We start from the raw sequence: 22,431 nt of genomic DNA on the forward strand, positions 1-22,431 counted from the left end.
ATATGGAAGATGGAAGCACCATGAAGTTGAAGGTAAATTGTTGGCTTGATTTAAGAAAATTTGAGCATTAAGACTATACTTCAGTAGTTTTAAAATGAAATTTGTTTACTGATGAGTCCATTGGAAAATAATTAAAACACTTGATAAGTACTAAGTTGATGTTTATGGGTTATGTTATCTACTGTATTTGTCTCGTCACATACTCTTGGATGCCAATTGACACAGGGTCATGGGATTTAAGTTGGTGAGACTACATCTACGAGTTGCTATGGGTGCCACTGTGTGGTTAGGGCGACACGGACCCAGCAAAGACTCTTAAGACTCGCGGCATGACGTAGCCGTAATTTGTAAAATAGTGGAACTTGACACCTTGCAGTAAGTAACGCCTTGTGCAAATAAACCTGTTCCACTACCAGCAACTGACAGGCTAGACGTTACTAAAAAAAAAGTGGGCTCTTAAGACAGCCCACAAACCTATACACATCCACACATTCCCATGTGAACATGACCCATTTATTACATGCTTCATGCTTCAGTTGACATAAAAATCACAAGAATAGGAAAAAAAAAATACCCTGCAGCACAAATCAGTTTATGTATTTTAAGTCTGGCACACCTACGAATGGCTGGACGATACCTCTGTGTTAATGCCAAGAGTCCCAAGAAGGGTTTCAATTAAATTAATACAGCAGCAAGCCTCCTGAGATGAGCCCAAGGATGTAAAAAAATAGATTAATATTTAAATATGATCAGAATAACATTAACAGTAATGGGATGCTTCGAGGGTTCAACCCTGCGTAGTGATGAAGTCCGACTAGGCAGAGAGCTGGCCAATGAGCACACTGGACAACATCCCCACTCTAAGACACAAAGACAGTTGGGTCGTTCAAAAATCATACCACATACGTACATGAAAAGCACAAGGAATAAAATTCTTCCCTTAATTTTAAGACACATTATTAAACTGACACAAACCCTTTACAATATTTTTATATTAAAAAAACAAAGTATGATCAGGGGTGCGTTTATACATGTCCTAGTCCACCTGCAGACAATAAAACCAATGAAAGGTAATTATTTAAATAATTTACTAACGAAATTGAAATAACATAGCTATTGGGGGAAAAAAATGTAATTACGTATTACTTTAATAAACATTACGGGTACAAGGAACCGACACTAATGCGTTTCCCCTCCATCCTTCTCTTCCACATAGGTGAAGGCAACGCTGTTCAAAACATCCCAGCACGCGTCACACGCTGACGTACAAAGTCAGTAAAATATGGCAGGGCAGGAAGAAGAGTGGAGTATGTTATAGGAACCTGACCACATTTCTAAGGAAAATACATGTACTTAATGTTGTGTCCTGCGATTCGATGTTCGAATCATGGCAGAGCAAATTTTTTAACTGTTTATTTTAGAGTTTAATGAAATAACATGTATTAATTTGAAATAAGTTTAGTAACATTTAGTTTGAAATGTGAACAAAGGTATAAAGGAGTATTTTCGTAGTTATTCATTTGGAAAGGCATACACGCAGTTGGCTTGCTGTTGCACAGAAAATGTTTGTACAGATATTGTGGACAAATGTACTGACATATCAGCGGCAATGTACATAAACAAGTTTACTTTACTCAGTGAACTGTACAAACCAATGGATGAACCTGCATGTGCGCCGGGAGTTCCTTGGGGCACCTTGCCCCGGTACTAGAACCCACAACTGTCCGGCTGCGAGAAAGCTACAGCAACCAGACACAACATTAAAAATCACACATTACAGTCAGGCATAATTAAATTGGACTATATTTTACAAAACAATAAAAAAAAAAAACTTAAGAGCCACACAACACACTATTAAATTGACATATTTCAGAGACTTTAAAGAAGCATATTACAATAACAATAATTTACTAAATTCAGAACAATTTTCATGAATCAACATATTTCCTAAGTTCTAGTTTCTGTAGCCATAGAATATGAGAGCTTATTTTGAATTTGTAAATTGTACTATTATTTTAATGTCTTTAAATTATTAACTTTTATAAATCTACCATAGGAATGAATAATTTTTAAACCAGCGCAGTCTAAATGATTAAAACAAATCAAATCAAAATAACAGTTCAAAATGAAAAGAAAATTAGCTACAATAAGTAATGAAGCATTTAGTACTTATTAATATAATATGAAAATTAATAATGATGTTTTTGAAGTTTAAAACCTATTTGATAATATAAAAAACTAATTTTATTTGCACATCCAAGCAAATAGAATACTAACACATTTTAGTAAAGGTCTAATCAAAGATATGAACAATATACAAATATTCATCTGGTTTAGTAGCAGTAAAGAACAATATATTTCAAGAAAATCTCCAGTTACCTTCCCTGTAGTGCCACTAGTAGTGACTCCTGATCCATTACTGTTAGACAGTCTCCCATTCAGACAGGAATTTTAGAAGTTGCACCTGAAAAACCTTCACTATTCACTATTTCAACAGAGATTTAGTTATAATAAAAGAAAAGAACAACTGGGTAAAAAAAAAAAATAATAACAAAGAAACTTTAATTAATTAATTAAATTAATTAAACATACCGTTAAAAATATCATATAAATGAGTATTCTGTCTGAATGAAATCAATACAAATTATGTATAAGTACTTGTGTGGTGCTGCGGTTGCTATACATGTTGTACAGTGTTTATGCCAGAGCTGCTGTTTCATGACAACCCCCCCCCCCCCCCCCCCCCCCCCCCCGGCATTTCACGAGGGTCAAAACTCTCAGCAAAACAGCCAACAAAGCACTAGTGTCAATTATATGATACATTAACTGTCTGCCATCATGTCGGCCACCGTGGCCGCCATATTGAAAATTCGTAATAAAAAAAAAATTTCAGTTAATATATTTCAAAAAAATAATTTTAAAAATTGCCTGCGAGCAACACCACAGTCAGGTCATGAAAAACGGCAAAAATGCAGTCAAGTCACCCAGCAGCACCCTAAACAGGCAGGTCACAATCTCTGCAGTTCACCTGCCAGGTCAGGATTCATAGCTGTACAGAATTCCAGTACGAATTCCTAGCTCTACAGTAACCAGGATGCAGACTACCAGAAGGAAAGCGGTACGGGTGTGCGAATATTCGTGACTTTCATGTCATCATGATGAATATTTTGTGTGTAAAATCGTAGATTCGCTGATTACAAGAAACAATCTATGAAAACCTGCCACGGTACATGGATTTGGACGTAATCTACATCTATGCGTGTAGTCAGCCATTGTCCTTGGGTGCTGGGTAGGCCTAACTTCTGTTGTGTTCATTAAAAAAAAAACATACATTCAGAGATTTTTATTTTTAAAATGGAAGTTTATCAAAAAATTCATTACCACAAATTGATACTGGGCAAAGTGATGAAGAGTCCAGTTCAAAGAGTTTAAAACGTGACAAAAAAAAGACTAAATTTAGCTCCATCCGGCGGCGGCCACCCTAGTGCATCATCAGTTCATCACACAGCGAGCTTTGTACAACGGTCTACCATTACACAAATTCCATCCCAGTTATTATTTTTTTACACAAAACTGTGCATTGGTATTGATATGAGATCTGATACATAGGAACTTCATACAGGTATTTACTATCAATAAAAAATAAAATTGGAAGGGCAACCATCATAGGGGGTTGCACCAGGGCCATTTGAGGGTCTCTAATGTGTGGTTTTCACGGTATCTGTCACAAATTTTATATTTTTCCACCCAAGTTTCCACTTTTACAGAGCTGATGTATAGGGGCCTTCCTACAAGTGTCGTACAATGAATTGTCAACTTCTTTACCAGCAACAAGCAAACGGCAGAATGTTAAATGGAGGCACTTATGTTCTGAAAACTCCAACAGATAGCCTATTATGAAATATCCTTTACAAATTTTTTGAACATCACTTGTAGTTAAATATTATATACAAGGTTATTATTTTTTTTCTTTTAATTCACAATTCACTTGAAGCATAACCAAAAACAATTTTGATACTACCGAGTATCAAAAACTGAGAAAAATTAGTTATGTTATACATACATTGTTTTTAAACTTAGTCAATTTGTTTAGCTAATAATTATAGTTCAATTAGCAATCAAAAATGTCTTTAACCACATTTAACACAAACATTTAGACACTGTGGTGTCTAGTTTCTTTCAAATTAAGTTTACAAAACAACAACTGTTGCTGTATAGATAAATTTAGCCTTAGTACCTGTATCTTTAACCATAAATGTTGTTTATTCAATTATATTATGTATGGGAATACACCAAAACAAAAAAAAAAAATCTATTTGCCTTTGAAACTATTTGCATTCATTTTAAATACGGTATTACAATTTGATTTGAAAATATTTGACCACCAAAAATCAACAATTCGCACACCCCTAGAAAGCAGTCAGGTAAAATTTTCTAGCTGGACAGCAGCCACAACTATAAAACCCAAACACACAGAAGTCAGGTCACTGCTTCCCAGAGTATAGTGGCCAGGTCACAGACTCCCAGCAGACAGATAACAGTAAACACATAGACTCCAAGCAGGCAAGCCAGACTCGCAGCTGGACAAGGTCAGGAATACAAGGACAGAGGCCAGGTCACCGACTCCAATCAGGCAAGCCAGACTCGCAGCTGGACAAGGTCAGGAATACAAGGACAGAGGCCAGGTCACCGACTCCAATCAGGCAAGCCAGACTCGCAGCTGGACAAGGTCAGGAATACAAGGACAGAGGCCAGGTCACCGACTCCAATCAGGCAAGCCAGACTCGCAGCTGGACAAGGTCAGGAATACAAGGACACAGGCCAGGTCACCGCCTCCAAGCAGGCAAGCAAAACTCGCAGCTGGACAAGGTCAGGAATACAAGGACAGAGGCCAGGTCACCGACTCCAAGCATGCAAGCCAGACTCGCAGCTGGACAAGGTCAGGAATACAAGCAGGACAGAGGCCAGGTCACCGACTCCAATCAGGCAAGCCAGACTCGCAGCTGGACAAGGTCAGGAATACAAGGACAGAGGCCAGGTCACCGACTCCAAGCAGGCAAGCCAGACTCGCAGCTGGACAAGGTCAGGAATACAAGGACAGAGGCCAGGTCACCGACTCCAATCAGGCAAGCCAGACTCGCAGCTGGACAAGGTCAGGAATACAAGGACAGAGGCCAGGTCACCGACTCCAATCAGGCAAGCCAGACTCGCAGCTGGACAAGGTCAGGAATACAAGGACAGAGGCCAGGTCACCGACTCCAATCAGGCAAGCCAGACTCGCAGCTGGACAAGGTCAGGAATACAAGGACAGAGGCCAGGTCACCGACTCCAATCAGGCAAGCCAGACTCGCAGCTGGACAAGGTCAGGAATACAAGGACAGAGGCCAGGTCACCGACTCCAATCAGGCAAGCCAGACTCGCAGCTGGACAAGGTCAGGAATACAAGGACACAGGCCAGGTCACCGCCTCCAAGCAGGCAAGCAAAACTCGCAGCTGGACAAGGTCAGGAATACAAGGACAGAGGCCAGGTCACCGACTCCAAGCATGCAAGCCAGACTCGCAGCTGGACAAGGTCAGGAATACAAGCAGGACAGAGGCCAGGTCACCGACTCCAAGCAGGCAAGCCAGACTCGCAGCTGGACAAGGCCAGGAATACAAGCAGGACAGAGGCCAGGTCACCGACTCCAAGCATGCAAGCCAGACTCGCAGCTGGATAAGGTCAGGAATACAAGGACACAGGCCAGGTCACCGACTCCAAGCAGGCAAGCCAGACTCGCAGCTGGACAAGGTCAGGAATACAAGGACAGAGGCCAGGTCACCGACTCCAATCAGGCAAGCAAAACTCGCAGCTGGACAAGGTCAGGAATACAAGGACAGAGGCCAGGTCACCGACTCCAAGCAGGCAAGCCAGACTCGCAGCTGGACTAGGTCAGGAATACAAGCAGGACAGAAGCCAGGTCACCGACTCCAAGCAGGCAAGCAAAACTCGCAGCTGGACAAGGTCAGGAATACAAGGACAGAGGCCAGGTCACCGACTCCAATCAGGCAAGCCAGACTCGCAGCTGGACAAGGTCAGGAATACAAGGACACAGGCCAGGTCACCGCCTCCAAGCAGGCAAGCAAAACTCGCAGCTGGACAAGGTCAGGAATACAAGGACAGAGGCCAGGTCACCGACTCCAAGCATGCAAGCCAGACTCGCAGCTGGACAAGGTCAGGAATACAAGCAGGACAGAGGCCAGGTCACCGACTCCAAGCAGGCAAGCCAGACTCGCAGCTGGACAAGGTCAGGAATACAAGGACACAGGCCAGGTCACCGCCTCCAAGCAGGCAAGCAAAACTCGCAGCTGGACAAGGTCAGGAATACAAGGACAGAGGCCAGGTCACCGACTCCAAGCATGCAAGCCAGACTCGCAGCTGGACAAGGTCAGGAATACAAGCAGGACAGAGGCCAGGTCACCGACTCCAAGCAGGCAAGCCAGACTCGCAGCTGGACAAGGTCAGGAATACAAGCAGGACAGAGGCCAGGTCACTGACTCCAAGCAGGCAAGCCAGACTCGCAGATGGACAAGGTCAGGAATACAAGCAGGACAGAGGCCAGGTCACTGACTCAAAGCAGGCAAGCCAGACTCGCAGCTGGACAAGGTCAGGAATACAAGGACACAGGCCAGGTCACCGCCTCCAAGCAGGCAAGCAAAACTCGCAGCTGGACAAGGTCAGGAATACAAGGACAGAGGCCAGGTCACCGACTCCAAGCATGCAAGCCAGACTCGCAGCTGGACAAGGTCAGGAATACAAGCAGGACAGAGGCCAGGTCACCGACTCCAAGCAGGCAAGCCAGACTCGCAGCTGGACAAGGCCAGGAATACAAGCAGGACAGAGGCCAGGTCACCGACTCCAAGCATGCAAGCCAGACTGGCAGCTGGACAAGGTCAGGAATACAAGGACACAGGCCAGGTCACCGACTCCAAGCAGGCAAGCCAGACTCGCAGCTGGACAAGGTCAGGAATACAAGGACACAGGCCAGGTCACCGACTCCAATCAGGCAAGCAAAACTCGCAGCTGGACAAGGTCAGGAATACAAGGACAGAGGCCAGGTCACCGACTCCAAGCAGGCAAGCCAGACTCGCAAGCCAGACTCGCAGCTGGACTAGGTCAGGAATACAAGCAGGACAGAAGCCAGGTCACCGACTCCAAGCAGGCAAGCCAGACTCGCAGCTGGACAAGGCCAGGAATACAAGCAGGACAGAGGCCAGGTCACCGACTCCAAGCATGCAAGCCAGACTCGCAGCTGGACAAGGTCAGGAATACAAGCAGGACAGAGGCCAGGTCACTGACTCCAAGCAGGCAAGCCAGACTCGCAGCTGGACAAGGTCAGGAATACAAGGACACAGGCCAGGTCACCGCCTCCAAGCAGGCAAGCAAAACTCGCAGCTGGACAAGGTCAGGAATACAAGGACAGAGGCCAGGTCACCGACTCCAAGCATGCAAGCCAGACTCGCAGCTGGACAAGGTCAGGAATACAAGCAGGACAGAGGCCAGGTCACCGACTCCAAGCAGGCAAGCCAGACTCGCAGCTGGACAAGGCCAGGAATACAAGCAGGACAGAGGCCAGGTCACCGACTCCAAGCAGGCAAGCCAGACTCGCAGCTGGACAAGGTCAGGAATACAAGGACAGAGGCCAGGTCACCGACTCCAAGCATGCAAGCCAGACTCGCAGCTGGACTAGGTCAGGAATACAAGCAGGACAGAAGCCAGGTCACCGACTCCAAGCAGGCAAGCAAAACTCGCAGCTGGACAAGGTCAGGAATACAAGGACAGAGGCCAGGTCACCGACTCCAATCAGGCAAGCCAGACTCGCAGCTGGACAAGGTCAGGAATACAAGCAGTACAGAGGCCAGGTCACTGACTCCAAGCAGGCAAGCCAGACTCGCAGCTGGACAAGGTCAGGAATACAAGCAGGACAGAGACCAGGTCACTGACTGCAAGCAGGCAAGCCAGACTCGCAGCTGGACAAGGTCAGGAATACAAGCAGGACAGAGGCCAGGTCACCGACTCCAAGCAGGCAAGCCAGACTCGCAGCTGGACAAGGTCAGGAATACAAGCAGGACAGAGGCCAGGTCACCGACTCCAAGCAGGCAAGCCAGACTCGCAGCTGGACAAGGTCAGGAATACAAGCAGGACAGAGGCCAGGTCACCGACTCCAAGCAGGCAAGCCAGACTCGCAGCTGGACAAGGTCAGGAATACAAGGACACAGGCCAGGTCACTGACTCCAAGCAGGCAAGCCAGACTCGCAGCTGGACAAGGTCAGGAATACAAGCAGTACAGAGGCCAGGTCACCCAGCAGACACCAGCCCAGTCGCCGACTTTTAAAGGACAGCGGCCAGGTATCCTGTTCCCAGCAGGACCGCGGACATGTCAGGAATCCCCACCCAGACATCCGCCAGGTCACGGGCTCGCAGGTGGGCAGCTATCAAGTCTCTGCCTCCAAGCTGCCAGGTCGCTGACTCGCACCTGACCAGCGGCTAGGTTTCTCACTCCAGAAGGCGGACCCCTTCAGTTACATATCCAAATCACAGACTTCCAGCGCGACAGCGACCAGGTCGCAGAACACCAGCTGAAAATGAAAAGATCACAGACTCTTAGCCAAACAGCAGCCAGTGTCTTTGACTCCCAGGAGGAAATCGGCCAGTTCGCAGATACCCTGGACGACTGCCAGTTTGCCGAATTGCAGCATGACTGCGGCCACGTAGGATTTCCAACTGGACAGCGGCCATTTCGACGATTTCCAGCAGCACAGCGATGAGGTCACAGACTCCAGGACAGCAGCCAGGATTATCAGCAGAGCTCTGTTGCGCATTGAATGTATACAGAAAATTAAACTAAATTTTAAATAAGGTTCACTTTTTAAAATCCGTTATAAGTGACCCTAAATTAGCAAGTGCATTGGAGGTTTTCATTGTAGGGTCAATAACTTTTGTACAGAAGAGGAGTCTAATATTATGAATCAATGTTTGAAACGTATTGTAGCTCTGGGGGGAAAAAAAAATCAAGTAAAGCGTATTTTTTGCACCCTGTTACCGAGTTCGCAAATTACATGTACAAAAATACTAGCATTCTCTTTTTTGCAACCTTGGTTTTTTGGCACGTAACTTTTTTTTTATTTACACACTTTCACTTTTAATCATGCCATAACACAACACTTTATAATACTAAACTCAAATTGATGTGAAATAAGAGACATTTAAAATTTAAACTTATGAATGTTGTATGTTACCATATTCATAGCATCTTCCAAATTTTCGACTTTAAACTCAACACCATCATCAAACTAAGATTGCAAAAAAAACTAATCTTAATGTTACTCCTATTCAAATATTAATTTTACGTGATACTTGCTCAGTAGTGTTAGTGCTGGCGGGAGGAAATGACAACAATTTTGTTGTAAAATGATGCACATGATCTGTTATTAAGGGGCCCGCCTAGTCAGGGTATATGCTAAGCACGATAAGTGCAATGCTCGCTGGGGTTTATAGCATGGTATTTACTCTAAGTGCATGGTTATGAACTGGCACAATATCTTCTCATCATGCATAGGAAAACTTATAAATTCAAGCAATATCCATAACATTAGATGTATGTAGAAATGAAGAAGGTGTAATGCAAGGCTCTTGAGTGTTTTTAAATATACATCTTTACCAAGCATTTCATGTCTAAAATCTGTTCTAAAAATATGGATTTTAGCCCTTTTCATTCTCCTAAAAATACAGTTTATAAACCAAAGGGGTAAACCCATCCACAATCAGCAATTCATAATGATTTTTGTAAACAGCACTAGCATATCTTTAAACATTTTTGAAGCTCTACACACCGTATGTGTGCCAGAGCAGGCGGACCCCTTCAGTTGCATATTCAGAGCTATCAATAGAACAAAGCATAAAATGGACCACAACATTTTTATGAGGTACTTTTGTCAGAGACCAGTGTTGTATTGTCTCGTGCCACCATTGAGACACCACAAATTCCAAACTAAAATGGGAATTTAGAGGGGAGGGGTGGAGGTTATCATACAAACATAAGGAGCACGAAATTCATATTTAAAAATTTCAGAAATGTAAAAATTACATACAATAACTGGAAAGCACTTACAGTTACACCTAGTAAATGAACCAATGAACAAAATCTTATATATAAGGAAGGTAGTAAAGGCTACGATAATTATAACAAAAATAAAGGGTATCACTTAGTTGGAAAAAAAATTATTTAATCTAAATAAATGGGTAAACAAAATAAAAATAATACAAGCAACTGATAAATGTTTACAAAATGTATCAACACCTTTTTTGGTAAATAAATTCAAGATTATTTATTTATTATATTTTTTCTTAAGTTTAAGTGGGCACTGCCTTCGAAGAAACTATCAACACTATAAATAACAAAATAAAATAAGATTAATTTTATACAATGGGGATAATCTTATACTTTAAAGTTAAAAAAATAATATATAATAAATAATAATAATCAAGGTTTAAGTTTTGGGGCAACTGATTATATCTTGATGTCTCCTAAAATTGGTATGTGCCAAAATTTCAAGACAAACGAAAGGTTTTCCGATCACTGTCATTTATAAGACACTGCCTAAATTTATTCAGGATAAAAGTCTTTTTTACTTATTACTCAGTTTTGTTTACTCATTTCTTACACTATAATAACTGTCAGAAACAATTTTCATTCCATCATAAGTTTGATGGCCATAGTTGTAAAACAATTTGATCATTTTAGTATCGCTAGGGACCCCAGAAAATGGTAAATAAAACTGGCTCATTTCGGTGTAAAAAAATGACAAAAGCGGTGCAAACAACCGGTGTAAAAATTAGCAAGCGGTGCAAAAAATCGGTGTAAAAATAAGCAATCAGTAGAGACCCCAAAAAATTGTGAAAAAATTATGCCATTGCGGTGTAAAAAAAACCTCATAGCCTTACTGCTTCCTTATTTGCCTGGCCAATTTTTGGGACATAAGTTTCTCTAGGAGTGTTGGCTGATGATGGCAAATCCCTTGCACCTAAAATGTATACATAACTTACAATATACTTATAAATAGGTAGCATTTATAAGGTTATCGCAGAAAAATATTAATGGGCTAATTTATTCAAAACAATTCTTAGCCAAACCTAACCTAACCTTTTCTAGATTAGGTACTGCTGGATTACAGAGTCAAACCATCAATCAATCAGTCAAAAATATATTGTGGTGTGCTCACCATTTCACAATGCAATCCATCCTATTTATGTGTTTGTTAATCTGCAGTACTTGCATATTTATTTGAAGTAAAGGTAAGTTAATCGATAATATTGTAGGCCTACATATGCTTATGAACTTTTATTAGAGGGGGAAAACATTTCTAAATAAATAAGGCTAACCTTCAACATGGGTGTTACACCATTCCCTCATAGCTGGATGATCAGCTTTTTCCAAAGGAATGTTAACTTACAGCATAATATTAACAAAATCAGAAAAAAAATTCTTGTTTTCTGCACTTTCAAGCTTGTTTGCTTTATTCACGCTGTCGCCTATCGAGATTTGTTTAGACACGGTAGAATGCTTGACAAAATAATTGTCTTTTTTGTGTGTGTAATTTTCCACATGCTTTCTGCACGTGTCTTTGCGTGTACAATCAACCCGCACGTTGCAGAACTTGCACATCATAATTTTGTCCCGCTGATCAAAAATATAAAATCATCCGATATTATCTCTCTTTCGCGATCAAACATTGTCGAAGTTTTCGGCATCTTAGCCACAAATTCAATTGTATCACAAAACTTACAAAATGTGGACGGTAGTTGTAAACACTCATAGAAATGTGCACGCAAAAATGACTGCCATCTTAGCTCGATGCAATTAAATTAGGTTAGAAAAATTGACACCAGTGCGCCTTGCGGCAGAAACGACCATTATTCAAAACACGAAAACTGTGGAGTCAATTTGTTATGTTGGTAGTGCGCACATATTGAATGTTGACAATTTTTACATTTTGTTTTCATTTGCGATGGCAATATTTACTGCTTGTAAACAGAGTAATAAAAATACGTGGATTTCAGTAACGTGTCAAAACGAAGATAATATCACGGCACTAGTCTTTCAGTCTATGTTTATTTCACGCCTATGTTTATGATGGCGTAAATAAATAGAACTTACGACATAAGGACATTATTTTGTGCGAAAAAGCGTGAATTTCGTGACTATGTCAAAATCAAAGGAAAGTCGCAAAATTCGTTTAAAGTATCAAATTTTCGCGTTATTTCATGAATTTCGCGCTTCACCATTTTTCGGGGTCTCTAAGTATCGCTATTGGCTGATATTCCCCATTTTCTGGATCTTCAATAAGATAATTTCCAACTGATACTTAAAAAACTGATACACGTGAAAAAAGTAAAATTTCATCCATTCACATGTCACCAATCTTTTTTATTTATCCTATTTATCCTTTTATCATCTGTGTGTATCTTTTACTTCAATTTTTCTGTAATTTAAGGTTATTGAATGTTGAGGTTTTTAATTAGTCTCATGTATTGTCTATGAACAAATTTTATGAAATAATTTTTTTTTTTGCATTTACCAGTAAATTTTCTAATAAACAATATTATTAAGGTACTGACAATAACTTACAAATACTGAATTTATGGACACTCGCTATGTGTTTACAAAAAAGGACTGACTCGTTTTTGTCAGTTATCGGATATGTTAAAGAAGGAAATGTATCATTAGTTAGAACGGTATTGGTTTTTATCCAAATGGCCCATCACTAGATGAACGACTCCCACAACAGAATATATCTAACTGAGCTTCCCCCGAGTGCGGCGGAAACAGGCGAAATCGGAACAAATAAAACGTGATCAAAAAATCTTGCAGAACAACCAATTTCGCTAAATTATATTCTATAGCCATTTTTTTGAACATTGAAATAAATGGAAATAAAAAATACAACTAGGCCACAAAAAAAAAGTATTACGTCTACAAATCTTGCTTGCACACACTACAGTGCCATAAGATTACTTTTCGGAAAGGACCTCCCCCCCCCCCCCCCCAAATAAAAAAATAAATGTGACAGCTGTTCACTCACAGCAAGTTGCTTTGTTCACTCTGGACGTCTTCAGTTCCACAGTGTGTGTTTGGAACCTCCCAGCCGGCGTGGCGGTGACGTGACTCTCCATCGCAGCGTCCGCCCAGCTCTGCTTGGCCGTGCCACACTGCCCGCAAGCAAGGCTTTTACTCGACTCCCCAAGCGGCGACTCTGCCGCATTTCTCCAACACCCTGCAGCACACTGACGTCAAACCCACATTTCCCAACAGTAGCAACATTCCTACATTTGTTGCAAAGTTGAAATAAATGGTAATATACACACACACACACACACACACACACACACACGCATGCGCACACACACACACGTGCACACACACACACACGCGCTTAAATGTAAATGAACAAGTTTCGTCAAGCATTCTTTTAGTTTAAAGGTAACACAGAAAACATTTACAGTAGCCATTAACAATATTTTCTTTTCCACCATTCTGAAATTTTATAGTTAATTACAGAAACGAAAATAGTTAAAATAAATAGTGTAATCAGAAATATAAATAAAAAGGATCTGAACATGGCACTAGTCACATTGTTTTACTCAATTCAACCAAATTTATTTTATTTGTAATTTTGCCATTTGTCTAAATATGAAATTATTCATTTATAATACATTATTTATATTTGCTTCTAAACTTCTCTTTCATTTGGAAAAAAAAAACTATTGCTCCACAGCATGAGAGAGAGTGAAGTAGTGAAAAAACTAGATCTAAAATCTTTACAAGCATCAAAATCACAAATAAAAAACATAGGAAAGTCAGAGTATTTTCATATGTTGTTCACCAAGGCGAACTGTAACATTGTGGCTAAATTCAGCTTTATATTCACTTTGTGGATTTAGAAGGAAGACTACATATTGCAGTCATTATTTCAGAAAATTTCAACCTAGTTTGTCCTCATTGTCCATAGACCCAAAAACCAATGTCAACTCAAAAGCTCACACATGTATACGTACGTACTATATATCTAAATACTTAAATAGATATGGAAGACCTCAGAAGAGTTGGTACTGAGTTAAATTAGAGCAAAAAGGTAGAAATGGAAAAAGGATATTTAAAGAACTGATAAATCACTAAAACTATCTAAATATAAATTTTTTGTACAGATTTTAAAGTTTGTCAGAAACAGTTTTAGATACAACCAACCATTACTGCAAGTGTGACTAAAACGAAGTCTCAAAACAAAAAACTCATTTAATAAACACAATATTTCTGTAATGTCCCATAAGTTTCCAGAAACAATCCAGAAGTTTCTCAAACAAACGTTCCAGAAATTTCTCACGTATGTTCCAGAAATTTCTCAAACTTATGTTCCAGAAGTTTCTCAAATGTTCCAGAAGTTTCTCAGCCTAACATTCCTATCTTCCAAAAGAAATGTGAGCTTTGAAACCTACCTGCACATGTAGGTATAATGAGCTGAAAGCAATTTTATTTTAATGCCTATGTATGTGTGTCCAGCAAAATAGGTACATACATGTTACTTGAAATTCCGTTGAGGTAGACAAAACTTTTTTTTAGCGCCAATTTAATTATGAGTAGGTATAAGGTTTTCTAAATTTCTTTTCACTACCTTAAAAATTTAATTTCTAAACGGATTATTTTAATTTTGGTGCTGTGGTTAATTTTTTTACTTTAGGATTTTACAAAATTTTTTTTTTAATCCCATTAATTACACCATGCCAGGATGTCATACCTTGTTCAAATCATCTAGTTTCCGTTTACCAGGCCAGGCAGCGTTGAGCAGCTAGACAGCGGCCAACAGTATTTCAGCAGCAGCTAGTACTTCGTAGCAGTACCTATGAAAAATCACTTAGATTTAGAAAGAAAAAAAAACAATTTTACTCTACAACAGTCTAAAAAAAGTATAATCATTTGTTTTACCAACCAGCAAAACTAACATTAAACTCAGCAGATAAAACTACAGTGTTTCTTGGATTTACAACAAAATGAGAGTTGTAGTTACCTACTGCACATTTTTATCATATCTTCCGTAATATGTGTTAGAAAAAGTAAAACAGGCTCCAACTCCTGATAGCTGTAAACTGTCTCGATAGGATTTATGAGAAGTAACAGCTTAATACTAGTTCTATTAAAACTAACAGATTTGTCATCAGCTATGTAAATATTGAACATTGCAGCTTCTTGGAACTAAATGGGATAAATTAAAATAATTAAATGTAGTTCTATGCAGAAAAAATACAATGTTGTTTGCTAAATTATGAGTAGTTTTTTTTACTTGTGAAGACGGTAGTGTCATGGTTTCAAGGAAATAAGTTTAATACTAATGAAGTGAAAGGTTGTTTAGGTTAAGTCAGCTACATTAACAACACTCAAGAGTTTCATAAATTGTAATTTCTTTTTAATGTAGCTGACCTGACCTACCCTAACCTAATCAACCATTCACTTAAGTTACTAACTTATTTGCCTAATTTTCTGAATTCAAGACTCTACAATCTTCACAGTAAAAATCCCACTTGCAATATAACAAAATAATATGGTAATTAAACCTGGATGCCAATAATATTTTATGTGGTTCATTTATCCCTTTTAAATCCAATTAGCAGTGACACCCTGCAAATATTACTAAAAAAAAATATAGCATAAGGTAGTCAGATAAATAGAATTTCAAGTATAGATTGTGTTAAATATTTTCATCTAGTTCTTAGTCTATCTTACCATCATAATTCCATCGCTAGCAAGGTAATTTGATTATGAAAAGGGACAGACTTTAAATAAACAATGTTGAAAGTTTATTTCCTCTCTCTGCTACAGATATGCCTCAAGACTATAAAACTTGCATGCTGTAAACAATTTTCACATAATTTGAAATTTATTGATTTTCAAGTAGTATTTACCTCACAGTAGCAACTTCTGGGAAATAAGGCGAATAATAACTTAAATGAAAGGTTGGTTATTGAATACGTACAAATATATTTGTAACAATATTTAAACTCTATAAGATTTTGTGTGTTATTAATGCCGCTTATCAAACCTAACCAAATTTTGTTACTTTTGTTAATATTTCACAGAAGATGCTACACTTAGGAATTAATTACCAGCTCTAATTTTGAGTAGGTATGTAATTCTTCAACCTTCTACTCGACCTCACGACCTTTGCCGCTATTTTGGCGGTTTGCAGCTAGTCACAAACACTACATTACTGCCAAAATCAAAACCTGAACACATAATTTAATAAATAAGAAAAAATGATACTTTTAATCAGGTTGATAGTTTAAAAACCAGGTTTGGCCATCTATCTTGAAGGATAGCTCCAAATATTACCTGCTGGAACAGCCACGTGGATTGGGTGAATGAACAGGAGCGACCATTTCCCCTCCACCAGCAGACCAGACTGCGGCCTGCATGCAGCCTCCAAAGAGCAGCGCCACACAACGCATCCCAAATGTGCGCAGATAGACGAGAGCACCGGTTGCTGGCTTCGCCATGGTGAGGAGGTGATGCGACAGATACCAGCCTCGCATGCAGCCCAGCTGAAGTACTGAAACATGCTATACGTAACACTACATAAACAAAACATGTAGTTATGGCTTTAAAAAGCTCTACTGAAAGCAGGTTTTTCCCAAGAAAAAAACAAATACACACACACACACACACACACATACATACACACACACACACACACACACATATATATATATATATATATATATATATATATATATATATATATATATATATATATATATATATAAATTGTGTTCTTGTGTACTGCTGAAAATTGCTAACCATCCCACTAAAGCACATTTGTTAATTTCGTTAATTCGTCCCATTTTTAATCATGAATCTTTCCAAGAGTGCAAGTAGAGCAAGCAAAGAGGGCGCACCCCTCCACTTGCAGCATTTTGGGCCTTGATTTTAGGTAATAAACTAAACAAGGAGAAACAATGTCGGAGATGCAATAGGCAAACAGGTGTATCCCCATTCTCCTTGTATTCATATTCTGGAAAGCAGGTTGGCATATTTTTTTCTGTTCATAAAAAAAATGTGTTCTGAGCTGAGTAAAAATGTTATCAGATTATTAACTGATAAACATAATACTAAAATAACATAAGTAGTGTGACATACCCTAAGTAATATAAACAATAAGTGATGTGGGCAAACCTCATAATTATATTGAGTGGACACTTGCACACTGAATTTTTATTCTTATTGAAACTACACAATAGAATAGTAATTTATTCTATAGTACCTAAATAACACCAATAATAATACAATGCACGTTTTATCCAGCAAAGAGCCAGAAGAAATTATTATGCAATGTGTTTACGAAGAAATTAGAATCGGCAAATCTGGAAGTATCTGGATGTTGCGTGCACACGTCACATAGACACAAAAGTACTTTTTCGAACTTCATGTAGAGCAAATAATTTTAATAATGTCAATATTGCACTTATACTTAATTCACAAACAAAGTGTGCGCTTATTCACGATTTTCAAAATAGCTCTCCTTTCTCAAATGAATGTAGTTAATTCAAAACCTTCGAAAGTAGATACCATTTTAAAAAAAAAATGTGATCAAGTTTGCGCCCTAATTAATTCGAGATTTTATAATGGAACTAATAGCATACTATTTCCCTCAAATTATAGCAAAATATCTAAAATGACTTTACGGAGTTTAAAAATGGTATTTGATTATTGTTAAATTAATACGTTACAGTATAACCTCGAAACATTAACGTAACGTGCTTATGACTTCGTTCGAGGCATTCGAGGCCCAAATCAACACCAAATTTAGAGATCCCTAATATTTCCGGAATTTAGGGTATTTAATCACAGAGGTGGAAGAATACAGTCCTAAAACGCCCTTTCGCTTACATAAATCCCCAATTCACAAATTCACACACGGCATAGCTCCGTAAATACAGAGAATTCACCCCTCAGTAGTTGAATGAATTATGTACCAGATTATAAAACATCAAAAACCTATTTAAAAAAAAAAAAATTTCAAACGCTATGTAATACATGAAAAAAAATTGTTTTCCTTGTATCCGTCTCATATACGATACAAACAATAATGAGATTTACCTATTTAATTCAACATATGCATTAACTTCATGTACACTGCTAAAATGTATGAATACACAGGTAAGTGAAATATGAAATTGTAACTTGCAAGAACTAAAACAATCTGGAATGTTCGAGAACAAGTGGCCTACTTACTGCAAGAAAGGCATATGCGCGTGAGCGCTGACATCTAGCGTGTTCGCCGTAGTACACATAGCAGAAACATCTGGAATTACTCCGTGAGTGTATATAAGCAGGGGCTAACGATTTTCTGGCAGTCAAAGCTTTGAAGCGCATCAGTAGTGCGAGGCACTAAATACCTGCGAAGTGCTGTGAGCGAAGTTTGTGGCAAAGTATAAAGTGAGTATCATGTACTTGTTCTGCATTTTTAGTAATATGTTCTTGTTGCGTGAATTAAAATTGACCTGGGTTTTACAGTATAGTTCTGCGGTGTTGAAGTTGCACGCAAGTCGTGTGTTGCAGTTTTAACTATCGGATTAGTGTTTCCCAAGAATATTTGACGTATTACTTTAGATGTAAGTTTGTTTGTAAAAGGGGGCGTGGCTTCGTGGAGCTTTGATAGTATTGCAATATTTGAACTAATTTATACTCGCTGTTTATTCCATAAATAAAAATGTAAAATTACGAAAGTTACGTTGTCAAAACAAGTGCCTGTATTTACTTGGAAAAAACAGCGTAAATAACAGTTATAGTTTGAGAAAAATCTCGCAAAATACCTGGGCATGGACATTTACGGCGCCATTGTTTACCCATACGGCTTTCTGTTTTAGACAATGTTGTTGATGGGGAGTAGTATTTAACAATCAATATTTACGTTACGACTGTCTTAGTTATTGGAAAAACTCGCGTATGTATATATTTTGATTCTGGTTAATGTGTTAAAATTGACTGAATTCAGTACTGCGCTGTTTAGTTTTTTAGTTGCGTATTTAAAATTTGCTTTCAAATATTGTCAGTTCGTTGATCTAGAACAGCTACTTTCCTAAATTACATTAGCTGTGGAATAATGTTATCAATTGATTAGGGCAAGGTGACTACATCTTTAATTGGCTTTGCCCAAATACCCTTGCATAAATATTTTTAGTTTGGCTGACTTTACCTGAGTGGCAGTTTACAGTATTTCAGTCATGTAAATTAACTTGGAAATAATCCCATTACAAATGCCCACACGTTGAAACGGTATCGCTCTGCATAACTTTAGCGACATAAGTTACTTAGTCAATTGCACATTAGGTTTATTTTTACATTTCCACTACTTTGATTTGTTCGATCTGAAATGATAATGGGTGTTTCCTGGTATGGGTCTTTAGATTTCAAAGTGTATATTCAAATGGCATTTCTTCCACTTTTATGCTGCTGCTTTGTTGCCTGACGTGTGGCAATAAAGTGTATTACCTCATTCTTACCACTGTGGTCTTTATTTTATTTCAGATGGCGTTGGTACCTTTCCTTCTGAGCGACATGCTTGATGACCTGCGCAGGCCATCGAGTTTGTTAGACCAAAACTTTGGTCTTGGACTCCTCAACGATGACCTCGTAACACCGCGTGTTGCTTCTCCTCTACAGCTGTTCTACTACAGGCCCTGGAGGCTCCAAGCTTCAAAGGAGAGTGGCATCAGCAATGTGCAGAATGACAAGGAAAAATTTAAGGTGGGTGTTGAAGGTACCAGGTTCTTTCTAGCTTTTTTTTACTTTGCGGTACTTGTCATGCAGGGATTTTGTTCTAACATTAAATACTTTGCATTAATCCAACTTGCATTGTATGTGATCATCCTATTTTTCTGTTAGCATTGTATTCTATTAACAACTTTGATTTCCAATAAAATTGTTTACACTTGATTTAGGACTAACTAAAATTTTCTAGATTGCTTAAGTCATTTATTTTGCTTAATTTTTTCCCTGAGTGCTACGTCTTGAATCCCTTAACTATTATATTGGAACGAGTGCCTCAATTTCGTTTCACTATAAATAATTCTTCCCACTACACAATATTTTTAAAACTTCATTAAAATTTTTCACTGGCGTGCGCACTCGGCTTGAAACTGCCTAACTGTTGGTGCTTCAGTCTCCAACATTAGTGCTTCATCTTACCCTTCAGTCTTACCTAATTTGTCGATTTGGTTTTTCTCAGGTTATGTTGGACGTCCAGCAGTTCGAGCCTGAAGAAGTCAAGGTGAAGGTGGTGGACAAGTATGTAACTATTGATGGCAAGCATGAGGAGCGGAAGGATGAGCATGGCTACATCTCCAGAGAGTTCCACCGCCGATACCTCCTGCCTGATGATGTGAACGTTGATGCCCTGCAGTCGACGTTGTCCTCTGATGGGGTTCTCTCTATCGAGGCACCCAAGAAGGTGATGCATCTGAATTTACATTTCTAGTTATTGTATCTGTCTCCTATATTTTTTTCTGCCCAACTTTACCTCGGATAGAAGTTGCATGTTACCAACAATACGATGTACTAAGGGCGCAAACGAAAGATTATTGAATTGTGGTTAATGACTTGATGTTCAGTAAGATTGCAGGGTTTGTGTACTGTTTTTTAATTCAATATTTGGCATGCTTGATCATAATGGTTTCCAAAACTGCCTTTCGTTCCATTAGTTTTTACACAAATTTAAAGTATTATTTTAATTTCTGTTTGCTGAATATAAAACAAAGAACCTATATTTTGTATGTTTTTGTTTTCTTTGTACTACATCATTTATGTTTCAAACTACTTTGCATTAAAGCGGTGCCCGACATTCTACTGTAAGAATTTGGATATCCTTATCCTCTGGATTGAAATTTCCCTCTACAAAGTTATTAAAGTTCTATGTGTTCTGCTTGCAGGCCTTGCCACCACCGGAGAACCAGAGGGATGTCCCGATCACTCAGACTAACGCACCAGCTGTTAAGGGCCAAGAGAAAAAGGAATAATGGATCACTTCTGTTTAACTTCCCCCCCCCTGTGGTTTTGTTTCCTCATCGCAAATTAACATATATATTTGCTTTCACTGTGTAAGACTGATTATGTTTAGTTAAAAATAAATTTTCTTGGGTTTGTACAACTGTCTTTCTTTTATACAAAACGCCTATTTCTGGTTTCGAAATCATTTTAAATTGGTCATGGTTGGAAATATGATTGGATGCTGCACTCATTTGAAGCTTGTAGATGGTGATTGATCCGACATAAATATTAAAAGTTCGTAGAACTGGTCATTCAAGAATACATTGTGATTTGGACCCCTACAAAGCATTTGGCATGAATTTCAATGTACAGTCACATATGTGTAGAAAGATTTTACACTGTAATATAATATAGTTTAAATTTCCTCAGGAGGCAAAATTTAAATGAGACCTTGAAAATATTTTGTAGTGAGGAAATGATGGTTAGGTTACATTGACATTAATGTGAGGTTGAACAATTTGTTTTTAATATACAAATTTTAATTTAACAATGTTGACAAGTGATTGAGGTAACGTTTGTTAGGCTATAATTAATAAGAATGTTAATACTCCAGGAAAAATAAGATATTTAAATCCTTTTTATTTTGCTGTGCTGTTAAATGAAATTTAAAAATAAGTTAGTCCTGCCCACCTTATCTTTCTTGGTTAGAGTTAATCACTTAACAAAATTGTCTCGATGTTTCTTTGCCATGAATTTTTGAGTTAGGAATTTGTTCCTGGACATTGTAAAGTTCTAGTTTCAATTAAAAAATAGGAGCTGCACACAAATTTTGTCACCACATTCTGACTATATGTAGTAGGATAATTTATTCAAGATACGTGATGTGCACTTTGGGTAGGTGTGAAAACACTAAATACTAAGAGAAAAAGGTCTAGCTGATTAGTCAATGCATGTGGCTGGGAACTGCTAAAAAGTCTGCACTACCCAAAGGTAGTGGGCACAACCTACAGGAGGCAACCATGTAGGTGCACACCACCTGCAAGCAGATATCCACCGGCCAGCAACCCTGCATTATTAATATAATTGCAGATCATGAGAAACTGTAAGACACAAAACCCCAATCGTTAAAGCTCTGGAATTTTGCTTAAACTTTAACTTTCGTACATATGTGGAATTTGTGAATGGAGCAAATCTAGTGCTACTACACTATCTAGCTTGTATGAACTCTTAAATTATAAAGATTTCCTAGCATTCAATATGGTTGTGCTGGTAAGATTTGATAAATGTTCTTGTATGATTATTTATGTTCAATAGTGGTATGTAATCAAACATGACCAAGTGACTTGCAGCTTTCATCCAA

The 22,431-nt window shown here is 38.8% G+C and overlaps 1 protein-coding gene and 1 long non-coding RNA gene across 3 annotated transcripts; one reads left to right on the plus strand and one right to left on the minus strand.

Annotated features, from left to right (window-relative positions):
• Positions 1 to 580: 580 nt before the first annotated feature.
• Positions 581 to 18,329, minus strand: LOC134537628 (uncharacterized). Its single transcript, XR_010076015.1, has 5 exons — positions 16,419 to 18,329; positions 14,830 to 14,932; positions 13,120 to 13,321; positions 2,380 to 2,464; positions 581 to 1,739 (listed from the first exon to the last, which is right to left on the minus strand). It is a non-coding gene; the product is annotated as an uncharacterized LOC134537628 (long non-coding RNA).
• LOC134537627 (protein lethal(2)essential for life-like) lies at positions 18,293 to 21,228 on the plus strand. Of its 2 annotated transcripts, none has more exons than XM_063378286.1 (4): positions 18,293 to 18,521; positions 19,614 to 19,832; positions 20,314 to 20,535; positions 21,014 to 21,228. In XM_063378286.1, exons 2-4 carry the CDS (start codon positions 19,614 to 19,616, stop codon positions 21,098 to 21,100), a joined length of 528 nt encoding a protein of 175 aa, XP_063234356.1. In that variant the 5' UTR covers positions 18,293 to 18,521; the 3' UTR covers positions 21,101 to 21,228. The 2 variants fall into 2 exon arrangements, with proteins under 2 accessions (XP_063234356.1, XP_063234357.1); XM_063378287.1 differs by lacking the exon at positions 18,293 to 18,521 and adding an exon at positions 18,715 to 19,029.
• Positions 21,229 to 22,431: the final 1,203 nt, after the last annotated feature.

The sequence above is a fragment of the Bacillus rossius genome, chromosome 12 (genome assembly GCF_032445375.1).
Source record: "Bacillus rossius redtenbacheri isolate Brsri chromosome 12, Brsri_v3, whole genome shotgun sequence".
Classification (NCBI taxonomy): Eukaryota; Metazoa; Arthropoda; class Insecta; order Phasmatodea; family Bacillidae; genus Bacillus; species Bacillus rossius.